Source organism: Aptenodytes patagonicus, chromosome Z, assembly GCF_965638725.1.
Source record: "Aptenodytes patagonicus chromosome Z, bAptPat1.pri.cur, whole genome shotgun sequence".
NCBI lineage: Eukaryota > Metazoa > Chordata > Aves > Sphenisciformes > Spheniscidae > Aptenodytes > Aptenodytes patagonicus.
Window position 1 is genome coordinate 75,430,015 of NC_134982.1, and position 14,310 is coordinate 75,444,324.

Genomic DNA, 14,310 nt, shown 5'->3' on the forward strand with positions numbered 1-14,310 from the left:
CCCAAAGTAATTTGAAGACTTCTGATGAAGCTGAATCAGGGATGAGGCTTGGAAAAGTTGCAGAATGCTCTGCAATATTAAGCAAAAAATCAAAGTGGCAATAACATCAAAGAGGGATAGTGAAGTAAAATGGTTTCTACAACCACATATTTGAGAGGAATGGAGAATGAGGGGAGACTGAACCATTTCGTAGTTTGATGCTGTGCATTGGACAGAATGAGGCTTAGAGAATGAGCATCAAGGCAAGAAAAAAATTATTGGACGCAGTGTTTGTGTACCAATATAATCCCTTTTTCAACCTGCATATAGACATGCTCTCAAATGACAGCAAGTATCATTTGTTTTTAGAATTTCTTCGTGAAATATAGCCCATGTAACAGATATCCTTAAGTGCTTGTAATTCTTAGAATCATAGAATCATAGAATCATTGAGGTTGGAAAAGACCTCTAAGATCATCGAGTCCAACCGTCAATCCAACACCACCATGTCCACTAAACCATGTCCCTAAGTGCCTCATCTACTCGTCTTTTTAAATAATGAGCTTTATATATCACACCCTGCAGCTCCTCTGACGCTTATGTTTCCAAAACACAAGAATTTAACACAGATGTAACGAACTACTAGAGATCTTTACTTTAGTATGCAAGTATCTTGAAATTTTCTTCATTTGATGACTGATCACATAAAAAAATGCAAGTCTTTTTCTGTCTCCAGCATTTCTTTAATTGATTATAACCCAACTTGCTTGTAAATTCCCAGTGGCATTTTAACTCAGTGCTTCCTATGTGATCTGGAACTTGACACTTGAGCACACTACTATTAGACTTCCCTATTGGCTGCAGATCCAATTAAATCCAGGTTGATTATAAGAAGTTGCTCAACCTAGTCAATCTTTTGCTAAGGATTTTCTAGGTTTATTATTTTTTTATGCTGCCTGCTTATTCATCAGGTACAAAGGTTGAACAAAACCAAAGTGCTATTGCATCATATTATTTCTTGTCAGTGAAGTGAAAAATCTACACATGTACATATGCTGCCTCTAAGAAGCAACAGAAAGGTAAGACACTTGTCACATCTTTTTCAAAATGTAGGCAAAGATGTATTAGTATAACTTTGTTGCTAGACTGGAAACAAATACATCTTGAGATACATTAAAAGTTCATGAATGACTACGAACCTTGGACATGCAAAGTTGTTAAGTAAATTATACTTCAGTAGAAAGCCAGGGAACAGTCCGTTTCTTTTCTGAAAAGCAGACTAGCTGATTACATAAACTCCATTACCTCCCCAAATCTGCCCTTTTCTTTACAAATGCAAGAAAAACAATAGGAATTACATTACTATTAAATGATAAAATCTTTAAAAGTTCTCAGAGGAAAACTTTAAGAAAATGCTTCTAATTACATGGAAATGTCAAGGTATTACCAATGTATTGCTAGGCTCAGTTTCTTTCCAAAGCAATTACTTTAAACAGCAATTCTTAAAGTCTGGTTCCAGTAAAAAGCTAAACTGCAACTAAAATTACAGATGTTTTCCTGTTCTTCTAATGATTATACAGGTTCACACACACACAATGAAGGAAATCAAATTTGTAAGAAAACCCCTAACTTTTCAGTAGAAACTAAAGTAAAAAATAGGAACTATGTTTTTGACTTAGACATACGTAGGGTGAATTTTTAGACAGGAAAAGGATTTTTCAAGTTAATGACATTCCCTTCATTCAGACATGTTAACTTTTTGCTTGCAGTTTTGAAAAACTTTTAAATTAACTTTCATTTTCAACTTGATTGCTATTGATTAACTTACAGACTAACTTTTAAAGTAATATTTTAATGTATTTTTCCCACTCTTATTAGACGATTATTTTTCTTGAAATCTGCAAACTACAATAATACTATTAATCTGTGTTTCTAGATTGCCTGGTTAAGGCCCACTCTGTTTCTGAACATCTTGGAAGCAGTATCTTTAAGGTCCAAGTATGCCACGAGATCCAACTGTTAACATAGTCTATACTGGGAGTTCTCAAACTGCATTATGTTTTCCACTAGCAATACACAAACTAGCTCCAAAACGTATGCAGGCCACCAGTACCATCACTGACAAGAACAATACCTAATACAGAACATAATACCACAGTGGCGGCTGCTGCTAGTAACCCTTGTCCCTGCCACGGATAATGTCTAACAAAAAGCTTTATGAACTCTTTTTGTATTTAATATAAATTTCTTATAGCAGCAGAAATGCATAATGGATCAGAGCAGTATAAGTGGTATTTATCTTCTTCTTTCTAAGAAGTTAGTAAGTTTCCAGACTGACTCACTTAGGTGAATGAGGTCAGTCCTCAGACACACAAATTGCTTCTACATGAAGTAATCAATTAGACCTGACCAATTTGTTCCGTGACCTCATCTACTCCATACTGATCAGCAAAGGCCTCATGGCACTGTTTTTAAGGATTGATGGAGTTTTTTTAAATCTGACTGGCTGCCTATATTTAGCATTGTTTGTGCAATTGAGCTTCCTTATGTAATTTCCCCCACTCTTCTCTGTTAAATTCAGTGAATACTCTCTACAGCTCAAGATGCAACAGGCACTTTAAACAAATATCTTACACCTTATCTTTTGGGTCTTTTTTAATCTGGAAGATAGAAATCTGGGAAGGAGATATTGAGGTTCACTTAGCCCACTATCTTTTCTCTTCAGATGCTTAAGAAAAAATGTAAAAATGAAGGGATAATCTACCTTTTACATAACATTTTAATTCAAGTCTGGCATAAACAGGGACTGATTTAACATCTGACAGAGATCGTGTAACATTCCTGTTCAAAATGAGTAGATCTTGCAAGTAGTGCCTGATTCAGAGGGGATGCATAAGTGACACTTTCTCTGAGAGAAGTTAATGTCACAGGGAATACCGTTTATCAGAAAAGTTTTCCTGACTTTCAAATAATAAGGTTCAAATGTGTACAAAAACTTCAGCACAAGAGATTGAACCATGTTTACTTAGTTCCAAAGATCAGAGCAACAACTACACGTTCATAATACAGAGATCCAGGTTTATGTCATATGATAAATGTTATATTATGGATAATAAAGAGATTAGAAGATCCATCTACTAATTAAAAGTTCACAAAAACTGCTTAATAACTTACATATGAACATAAGAGAAATCTAACTGGATAAACCAGCAATCCATCTAGTACAGTATTCTGCCTCTGTCAGTGGCAATAAGAGAAATTATTTAGGGAGAGCATGCAAGCCTGAATACTTTCTGCAGTTTACTCCTATCATAGTCTTCCAGTACTCATAACTGCTTTCACAGGGATATTAATGAGTACATCCCTGCCTACTTGTTTTATCCATTTATGAAACTATTGTCTATTAACTTGTCTAATCAATCCCTTTTCTATTTGCTGATACAGTCTGCTCACTGAATTTTAGGTTTGGGTCAATTAAGTGAAAGCTGAATGCATTAATTCTTATAACCTATGTTTTCCTCTTAATTTTACATTTTGTATTATCTACATAGAACAAAATTTATTAAATTATCATTGAAATAACTATATCTATTAATGTGTTAAACTACTACTACAGAAGACACTGTTATTCTGGTATACAAAAGTGTTGTTTTTTGCTAGGCTCTAAACATGAAACTCTCTTGGCTTGTGATCTGGGCTGGAACACTGTTTTCGAATCCAGTCACTGCTGACTGCAACATTACTTCTCAAACTGTAAGTTTTATATGTATGTAAATTACCCTTATTTATGAAAAATACACTAGAAGCTAAAGGCATTTTAAAAACTAACTTGTAAACATAAAATTCCTGAAGAAGCACATAGAGACAAATAAGAAGACGTGTTTTTCTGCAAAACGGACAACTAGCTGCTGGCAGTCGTTGTAAGTGGGTGAATAACACTGAAACATATTTGAGATGGTTTTATATCTCAGTCAAATCTCTCTGCAGACAACAGGAGTGCCTCCTTTATCTTTTTGGAATAGACCTAAAAAGCAACAGTCATTTGGACAAGGCCAACTACTGCTCAATTTAGAGAGATTTATTGAGTAAGCACTTGCCCAAGTCAGGTCCAAATGTATATAAGTAATTTTAAAGTTTTTTTTCAGAGATTAGTTTAATGGATTTTGTATTATTGGGGAATGGAGGGGAAGAAAGAAGTCTTGATTAACAGTCAAGTGATAAAACTGGTATTGCACTATTTGCTCTGACTCACTGCCTGCAGGTCCAGTGCTGTATCTACTGCTTGTTCATCTTTGGGACAAAAATGAAGAACAAAAACAACACACGATGGGTACATACACTGTAGAAAAGGCACTCCACCTACACTTGTTTTTAAATAAGCTATCTAGACTCAATTTGGTCACAGCAGTAACAAGCTGAATATAGGCTACTTGTTTAGGAAGAGGGATAACACAACCAATCTGTTTCCAGTACTTAGAATCTCCTTTAAAGCCAGTTCAAGTATCTTGACACTGAACTGTAGTCTGCAGTGATGCATACATACACATATAAAGAAATCTACTCTTTTCAGGAAACAAAAATGTTTCAAGGTATTGAGAGTAAACACTGTCAAACCTGAAAAGACTGCAGCTATGCTAGACTTCAACCCAGAAAACCAAAATGAATTTAAGTGCTATATTTATAATAAAAATATATACTAAATGTTTTGTTGAAGGTCTGCTCCAAAGATGTTTTAAAGAGTAAACATAGCTGTTTTTAAAACAAAACAATACATTTGAAAAAGCACATTTGAATTAATTTTCAGCCTTGAATCCACTTCCTCTGTGACACCTTCTTTCCAGATTACGTGGGAAAGGAATCCTTTTTCTACCCAGCCAACCTTCACATAGAATTCTAAACCAGACAGCCCTACTAATTCCAAAATAGCATGCCAAACTGGTTATATTTTGGATGATCATCACATAAAGAGCCTTGCATCTCAAATACAGTTTAAGCACTAAGTGATCAGGAGCTTCAGGTCTCTATACACTAGAAGGATTCATTCCCCTGTGTCACCAGACCACGAATATGTTAAGAAAAAACATAAATTAAATTGCATGAAGAGAAGTAGAACTTTTCTTTTAAAGTGCTGTCATTAAAAAACATAAGAAAGATTTTTCATGCCCTTAATAGTCATCAACGAGACACCTTCATTACCAGATTTCCCTACAGTCTTTAATTGTTGTCATTCTCTTTTTTTCAACAGGTTACTTGTGAGGAGTCTGGAAAGAACCTCCATAATATCCCCACTAACCTTGTCCAAAACGTTACTAAATTAAGCCTCAAAAATAATAAAATCACTTTAAAAGATAGTGACAAAGACATTCTTCGAAGTTTTATTAACCTCACTGAACTTTATCTGAATGAAAACATGATTACTGTGCTGTATAGTAACAGCTTCTTCAATCTGACAAAACTCATAGTTCTAGATATCAGCAACAATCATATTAGCACAGTTCATAAAGCAGCATTTGCAGGATTAAATCAACTGTCAGTTTTGAATCTGTCCTATAACGCGATTATTCAACTAGATTCAGACGTATTTACTTCTCTAAAAAGTCTGACAGTTTTAAATCTACAGTATAACTTTCTGAAATCTTTTCATATAAAACCATCTTTTAAATTGATTAAAATAATTTTAGCTGGAAACCCATGGACCTGCTCCTGTGACCTCCTTGTTTTACAGATATGGCTAACTGCCTCCAATGTGACAATGGGTAAGTTTTGGTAAGAGCAGCGTTTCATACTTGTTTACATCAAGTATGTATACATTAATTATATACAAGTAAATACATTAATCAAATGTATTTTCCAGTAATACATTAGTTATCCAAGAATTTTTTTTTTATTAGAGTGGCAATTGATTAGCAATATCTCATAGCCTTTCCACTGCTCACATTCACAGAAAATGAAAACAGCACTACATGTACATTCCCAAACACTGAGGAAAAATTCTCCATCAAGACGGCAACTATCCAACCAGCTGACTGCAAAATTGAAAAAGCTTCTTTAGAAAACACTGTAACTTCCACTTCTGCCATTAAGCTTAAAAGTAGTGCCTTACTAACAGCTCTGACTCCAAGCAACATCACTGGAAACAATGGAACACATGCAGGTAATATACTGATGTTTCGCTTTACTGCTTACAAGATGTTTGATTTGCTGTTCCATGATTTCATACTGTTTTGTATTCCTACCACACTGTAATTCTTCCATAAAAGCCAGGGCTACAGAATAAGTGTATTTCCATGTTTTGATAGACAGTACACACATTACGGGGAATCTTAAGCTCTACTGATTAAGTGTTCAAAACGGATAAACCACACCTGAATTCTCAAACAATGCTACAAAACCTATGATAAAATTTCAAAGGCTTGAAATTCAGATAATCGTCCAGATCTCTGCCTAACAGAACTAGGGAAGCATCTTTAAAAAAATTCAGTTACTTCTTCCAAACTAACTGCTTTCTAGACGTAGCTGTCTTCTTAAAATGTGAAAGAGTGAGCCTATTAATTTTACTCCTGCCCTTGACTGTGTTCAGTGCAAAGGACACGCAGGTACCCATCCCATATTCTTTGAAAATTTCAGTGATAGTCTCCTTACCTTTCTTCACCTTTTGATGTTAATTCCATCATCACTCTGTAATACTCTAGCTTTTCTTTTGGTAAAGTCAATTTATTTTTTTCTTACATGCAAATTAATATTCTTCTCCACTCTTCCATACTGAAATGCTTTAATTCTTGCTTCTGCCTAAAGCAGAAGAAATGTCAATCTCCAGATACGTATACAAATTGTAAGCCACCACTGCCACAGACTTCATTTGCTGTATCAGCTATAATCTATTTTAGGACAGTGACCAGCACACAAAACCAGCTTCTGAATAAAGAGTACTGGCAGCTACAGTCTATTGAAATTTTTATTATAAAATAAATACAATTGAAAGGATATGCCAAACAAAAGATGTAATATTTTAGGGCGCAGACATCATCACCATACAGAAATTTAAGACTGGGAAATAGAATTTGAAGTCAATTACTGATTTCTTTTTTCCAAGGCCGAATCTTGGAATTTAAATTTTGAAAAAATCATTATTTTATCTTTTACATGTCCCCAGAACTTTATCTGACTTTGAAACTATTATTTAATTTTGATAAATATGCATGGTGGATTTATATTGCTAGGAAATATGAGATGTACATGCATTTTTGGGCTGAATGGTGTTACTGACTCCCTAATAACATAGCAATAACATTCTACTAATGCTTTGGAGACACTCAGTAATTCCCCCGTCATTGTTTATTTTGTGTGTTCTCAATCTAACTATGAAAAAATTCATACTAGAGTTCTTGCTGGTATTCCTCATGAAGATGACTCTTCTTTTTTTCCTGTCTGTTTTAAAGAGTTACCACTTCTTGGCAAAAGTTGGACCTTCCTAGCGGGTGTCCTAGGGTTTGTCCTAAGCACTACACTCCTGATTTTTACTGCTGTAAAATGCCCAACATGGTATCGCTATTTGATCAGCTACAGTCACCGTCGTCTGGAAGAAAATGACCCAGAGATGTTTGAACAGGAGTTCTCAGCTGACATGAGTTCTTCTCCTACAGTAACAGATACAAACAATGAAGATCCCATAGTAATATTTGAGGAAATTAATGCATTTGTGCCTGGGGAAGATGGATTTATTGAGGACAAATACATAGATTCTTATGTAACTGAGGAGAGTTAATGTCTTAAACAATGGATGATGAACTGACTTTTCAAAACTGTAGTACACTTGTACTTCCATATTATGCTACTTATGTACAATACAAAATGAAGCTAAGCAGTCCATCTCCTTTCATCTCGTCAAATCCATAACAAGGTATTGCTGCATGAATCATGAAGCTGAAGGTGGTGATGTGCATGCATTAGTGTCACAACAAATATTTCAAAACATGCAAAAAATACTCATAATCCACCTTTTATAAAAACCTGTGTGGTTAGTTATGGCAGGGGGAGAGAGCTTACTGTATATTGCTTAACATGAACAAGTCTTGACAAAGTAGCTTGTGAAGCTGGCATAATCACTAATGCTTTATATGTGAAGAAGTCCAGAAAGGAAAAATAATTTCTCTAAAATGTTGAAGCAGACCACAGCCAGACTGGAGACTGAATCCAAATCAATGGTGTCACAGGTCAGTAGTCTATTAGGCAAAACTAACACAGAGAACAGAGCATTTGGTGGTTTTTTTTTACCCGAATTAGAAGAGCAAGAAAGACCAACTGCTCCATTCCCTTAAATGGGTCTACATACAGTACAACGATAAATTATCATTACTGCATAGCTAATGCCTTTATGCCTTAGGTTGCTACTGAACCACGTTTTTTCTCTTCATATTTTCTTAACACTTAAAAATGCACATAGACATATAGCCTGCATGTGCATAGTCAATGCACATGCAATAGACACATTTGCAAGCTGTTGAAAACTGCAGTAATATTGAAAAGTGAGTTATTATTAAACAGTAAATTTTTAGAAGTGCTTATTTATACATAAAAACTCATCATCGAGATTGCTCTTACAGGCAACAAGCAGGATCATATCTCTTTCTCCTGCATATCTCCTGTCCCTAAATTAAACGTCTCAGAAACTCACCCTCTCAGCCTATTACTACACAAGCCATTCTCATGGCTTACAAATTCTTACTGCAAGCACCTCACTGTCCTCAACTTCCCCTTCACTCACCCCTACCTTACCAGACAGGAATCTCAGTTCTAGTTCCCATTTCTGCTTGCTTTCCCCACTCTGCTACTCCACAACACAACCTCCGAAACTCAGGAACTTGATAGCAGGTTGCCAAAAGACAGGGGTCTCCACTGCCACCTAACTCCTCCTGGATGACATGGTAAGTATCACCACAGCAGTTACGGAGAAGAGTTTAAAGCTGGGAACTCCAGCTGCAGCCTGGCGCTGATGCATCATCTTGAAATTGCTCAGGTATCACTTGTGGCATGCATCGCACCGTTAAGGAACTACTGAATTACATAACACCTCAATTTTGCCAACTACAGTTATGATTTTAACAGCTTTGGAGAAGCATATACTGCATGTACTTACGCTTGTCTTTCTGTGAAAATTTTATCCACGCTCTGAGCATCTCGGTCATTCTGAACCTTTAACTTAAAAAAAAAATGGGTATTTTGATATAATATATAATAATAAAGATACAAGTTTTATGCACAAATTCAAAGTTTCCTTTAAATGAGCAAAAAGATGCTCAGAATGCAGTAGAGGAAGGAGCAGCAGAGGCTGCCTGCTCCAGAGGGTTTTTGCAGTTGATACTGAAGAAAGACCTTCTGAAACTGCAGTCTTCCACTGGAAACCAAAGGAAGTAAGAAGGCATCTCTATGTTGGAAAAAGAAATACAATCAAGTTTGTAACAAATCAATTCACTTACTATTACTCTGGGATCTATTCCTGGAACACTTAGTAAAACACTGTTTAAGCCTACAAACAAAATGAAAATGTAACACTTGCAAAGCATTCTTCTCTTTATGACACAGACATTGTGACTTTATTTTTCAATCAAATGCAGGGGGAAAAAAAATTGTTTTGACCAAGAAATACTCAGGTGGTTTTTCAAGCTACCAAAATAACCTTTTCTAAAACTAGTTACTTTTGCTTATGGACAAAGTGATCATAAGAAATGGAACATCCTTAATGCCACTCACGTCTTAATACTTAAAGGAACACTCTAACTGTGTTAGAAAATAAAGAAAGTAAAGGAAGAACAAAGCTCATTGATTTTGTCGCTGGCTATGTGAGAGACCTATTTAATATTTATTACACTGGAGTAATTTAAAAGGCAGAAGATGAAAGAGAACTAAATTTCCAGACGTCCAGGCAGCTTTACAAGGCAGTGCAGTCTAGCGAATTTGCCTTTCATAAGACTAGTGTTCTATGCTTCCAAGTCAAATAAAGAATATATTTTAACACTCATAATTTGGGTTGGGATGACAGCCTTCTCAAATCTAAAACACAGAAAACTATCATGGGGCTGTTAATGCAGCACTTCAGACAACTGTCTCACTACAAACACGTTGCCAATATTATGGTTAACTTAACTGGAAAAAAAGGGTAAGTTTTAAATTAGTACTATGCTTTTTTATATATGTCATATGTTCGAAGCACGAAGAATGTAACACACACCATTTCACTGTTCAAATATAGCAAATATCCTAATTCTTACCATATTGTAATCTCGAACCACTTCTGCCATATCCGTATTGGTGTTAAGTATATCCACAACCTGAAATGAGACAGGATTCCAACCTGTTATTGCTCTCCTTTTTTTTAATTACACACACAAAAAAATCAGACAAATAGGTAGCAACTCACAAAGCACTCATGAAAACACAGCAATTTTCTGTTACTGCAAATGGAAAAAACATGATTTGGGAATCTTAGTAGATTACATGCAGTTTTCAGAAGTAATCATCATTACATGAAGCTGTACAAAACCCACAAATAATATGCAGCAGTAATTTCTTAAATCCATATGCAACCGCTTCTCCTAATGTATAGTACACTTTTTTTTTCTTTTATGTTTTCCTTAGTTTCCATCTTTATCCTTTCCAATAACTGAATAAAAGGCAGTATTAACCACTACATTTTTACAGAGAAATGTCAATAAAAAAGATGCTGAAGTAAACCAAAATCAGTACAAAGTAAATGAGAGAAGGGAGAGCATTCAGTATCAAAAGCTGACAGCAGCATACCATGTTGTAGTCTGCTAGCTGACCTTGAAATTCTTTGATTTCACCAGCTAAAGCCTCTGCCCTAAATACAAAACAAAAAGACAAACTTAATATGGGAAAATTCGTATATGTAAAAATAAAACAATAAAAAATATAATTATTTAATGGTTCCTTGAAGCCTGCACAATACCCGAGAATAGTCTTGTGACTGTGAAAGTTAGCACTGCATTAGCTGCAATACATCTCACCTTTTTTCATATGACAAATAGACAGATTTCTCTTGCTTGTACATTTCTTCTTCTTCCTGCAGCTTGTTAATTTCTGTTGTGAGTTCATTTGTTTTGCTTCTGCAAAAAAATAAACAAAAAAGAATCATTAACATTTGAATGTATCATAGAATCATAGAATCATTAAGGTTGGAAAAGACCTCTAAGATCATCGAGTCCAACCGTCACCGCAATACCACCATGCCCACTAAACCATGTCCCTAAGCGCCTCATCTACATGTCTTTTAAATATTTCCAGGGATGGGGGCTCAACCAAAACATGTACAACTAAAACACAGATGTAATAAAACACAATTTCTGTTCTAAGAGATGTGCAATCAGGATCTCTTTCTCACATGCACCGTGTTTCAAATCAGTATTTCAAAGACCTGGATAAGTGAGGAAAAAAGCAGAGTGGTTCTGTCAGATAAAATCGTAAGTAGTTGTTAGAAAACCTGGACATGGAATAAAATGTTTTAATTAGCTTTTTGTCCCTGCTGGTGAAACAGATGTGAATTATTCTCAAATGGACAGGAAAAAAAATATAGTATCATTTCACAGAATGTGGATATCATCCATACTTAAAATTACATCTTTTAGGACTGATTATTCAATACTGCAATATAATCAACTGACAAAGTAGCGTATGCAATACAGTTTCTGCAAGGCCTTGCCTTCGTCAGTGTTAGCTCAATGTATAATCCAAATAAATCACCTGAAATGTACACTAAAAAGTGCTTAGTTGTGACACTACTTCTTACAAATGGAGCTATCAAACCTATCAAGCGTTACAGGTGGAAGCTCAAAATCACTGACCCTCCTTTTACTAACACTGTGGGAGCACATTTAACTTAGCAAGCCTAATAACAAGATGTCAAAGGAACACACGTTTGGACATAAGCATAAAATTCCTTTTCTCTTACAAACTATACGCAAAATGACCTTAACTCTTATAACAGGACAGATTTCATTATAAATGAACACCACTTATCCCATGCTATTGTTAAGCACAACAAACTTGATGTCAGAAAGGGAACAGAGCATTAAACCTTCTGCAGTTTGAATGTGTTGTTAAGACATACCTCAGCAGTCCAAGGTAATATGTTTTATCCATTATCTGTCTCTGAGGACCTGATAGAGAAGAATAAGATGACATTTTATTAGAAAACGAACTGATTTTGATGAACTGTAAATTATGAAAACAATCTGCAGAATTTGCAGGCAGAAAACTGCCATCTTTTCAGTGTTCTTAAATAGATTTTACCTCATTAAAACAAACGAAGGCAGAAATTAATTTTAGACTGTTGTGAAGATAAACATTACTTTTTCAGCTGTATGAATAGTTACTATATAACAAAGTATTTTGATTATTCTGCAGTGATGGAAAAAGACACAATTGATCCTGTTCTATTCTTTTGAATGATTGTTAAATACAGCTTAGGCACAGAAAAGCCTTTGTCTTCTTTGACTGCCAAGAGAAAAGAAAATAAAAGACGGATGCTTTAATCTTCCTTTCTTTTCTCCTACTCCTATCAATCATAGCTAACCACTCTGCAATTTATACAGTGATTAAAAGTTTTCCTTTGAAAACCTAAATATTTCTTTAAAACGTTTGCAGACACCTTCATAGCTATTTTCAGTAAAAAATACCTTTCATTGCAGTTTTCATTCCACTTAATCCCTGTTGAGTCACTGGACGGTCTGCAACTTTAATCTGAGATGATAAGACTCCTCCAGTAGTTGAAGAACCACCACGAGAACCAGGTCTTGATATACTAGGAGGCATCTATAAAAACAACAAAACACAAACCTCCCAACCCTGAATTATGAATTTATTATCCTTATGCAATTGTCAAAGCAATTAAAAATTTAAGTTAGTCTCTATACTGTTCCTATAAGAATCTTTTAGTATTTACATCTCTTCAGGTAAACAATGTTTCAGCCAAATGTCCACTGCAGATGGGTAAAAGATTACCTTTGAGCAGCTGTTCATTGTTCCCTCTGTCTGCAACATTAATGCTATTAAGGTCTCCCAGGAAGAAGTCTTGATGCAAGACTTCCTTGACTCCTTTCAGCCAAAATTAGAAAATAAAACTCTCTACAAAATTAAAATCTTAAAATTCTTCCTGAGAAACTATCACTCCAGTCATGGTACTAAAAAAATTACAAAAAAGGGTAAAAATCTAAATATATTGAAGTTAATTTTCAAGCTTTTTAACATACCCCTGTTCCCATTCTGGCTGCTGATGGAGTCCTTGATGAAGAGGTAGGCCTTGCAGTCAGCCCTATTCCTGCTCTTGAAGAAGGACGAGCTATTGGAGGTCTGTGACTGCTGGCCATATTTATTCCCTTTTGAACTTCTCCCTGGAAAGAATGATAGAAACAGTCCTTTAGTTTGCACAAGTTCTTTAAAACTACCCAGAGATTGACTCCTTAAAGCTTAATTCTTCCCCCTATTAAAAGTTTAATTTTCTTTAGAAATCTGCGAAGCACTTCCTTACTGGAAAACCATGGTACGAGACAGAGACAGTGCTCAGAAAGGACCACAGAAGGTCCATCAGTAAGGTGAGACAGCAGTCTCTCTTCAGTGCTTAGTCAGCCCTCAGTTTATATTGTTAAACAGTTAACTCCTGCTAATTCTTGTGGCATTTATTATTTCAGCATCTGCCACACAGAACTCAAGTCTCCCATGAAACAAACTGGAAGTGAACAGCTGTTGTAAATATCCATGTGGGTTATCTGAAGACAGTCCTTCAGGCATCACCAGTCACCAGTGCAAACCCTGGCTGCGCTACCCCTGATAAATCCTGGTAGCTTTCACCAGCGCCTTGAGGAGCTACGGCCCAGCCGTAGCATACAGAGACAGCTTTTCGATCGCTGAAGCGGCCGGGCAGTTGCTCGGAGGGGCCTGTGCGATGGTGGTACTACCAGCCAAACAGGCAGGAAGTACCCCTGTTCCCTCGGGGCGATAAAAACCCGCCCCCAGGCAGGCTGAGGGCGTCTGGAGCCGGGGAGGCGCGGAGGTCGCAGCCCCAACGGCCCTCACGACAGAAGCGGGGAGCCCCGCAGACAGGCGCGGACCCCGCTTCCCGGGCGGCAGCAGCCCCTTCCTCTCACCGGACTCCCCGGCAGCCATTAAGCCTCCCCAGACAACGGAGCCGGTATCGCAGCAACCACCCAGCCAAACAGCGCAGCGCTCAGCTATCGCGAGATTTGGAAATCTCGTTCCGGCCCCCGAGGGCCTGCCGCCCGCCGTCGCCCGCGGAGACTACACCTCCCAGAGTGCCTC

General features: G+C 36.5%; 2 protein-coding genes across 2 annotated transcripts in view; one reads left to right on the forward strand and one right to left on the reverse strand.

Moving 5' to 3' along the window:
- IFT74 (intraflagellar transport 74) overlaps positions 1-14,187 on the reverse strand; it is a 42,653-nt gene extending 28,466 nt beyond the window's left edge. The window contains exons 1-8 of the mRNA XM_076362255.1: positions 14,139-14,187; positions 13,245-13,385; positions 12,672-12,807; positions 12,104-12,152; positions 11,004-11,102; positions 10,777-10,837; positions 10,248-10,307; positions 9,116-9,177 (exon numbers count right to left, since the gene is read on the reverse strand). Coding sequence (XP_076218370.1) covers positions 9,116-9,177; positions 10,248-10,307; positions 10,777-10,837; positions 11,004-11,102; positions 12,104-12,152; positions 12,672-12,807; positions 13,245-13,361 — 584 coding nt within the window. The 5' untranslated portion in view covers positions 13,362-13,385; positions 14,139-14,187. The remainder of the gene's footprint in view (positions 1-9,115; positions 9,178-10,247; positions 10,308-10,776; positions 10,838-11,003; positions 11,103-12,103; positions 12,153-12,671; positions 12,808-13,244; positions 13,386-14,138) is intronic.
- On the forward strand, positions 985-8,439 carry LRRC19 (leucine rich repeat containing 19). The gene is made up of 5 exons (XM_076362256.1): positions 985-1,058; positions 3,640-3,732; positions 5,225-5,735; positions 5,924-6,133; positions 7,419-8,439. The coding sequence occupies exons 1-5, from the start codon at positions 1,032-1,034 to the stop codon at positions 7,742-7,744; spliced, it is 1,167 nt and encodes a 388-aa protein (XP_076218371.1). The 5' UTR covers positions 985-1,031; the 3' UTR covers positions 7,745-8,439.
- Positions 14,188-14,310: the final 123 nt, after the last annotated feature.

Excerpts from the sequence above, each read along its gene's own strand:
- LRRC19 (XM_076362256.1), top strand. The coding sequence starts at position 1,032 with ATGCTGCCTCTAAGAAGCAACAGAAAG. Across the intron at positions 3,733-5,224 it reads GCAACATTACTTCTCAAACT|GTTACTTGTGAGGAGTCTGG; the intron begins GTAAGTTTTATA and ends TTTTTTCAACAG. Across the intron at positions 5,736-5,923 it reads TGCCTCCAATGTGACAATGG|AAAATGAAAACAGCACTACA; the intron begins GTAAGTTTTGGT and ends TCACATTCACAG.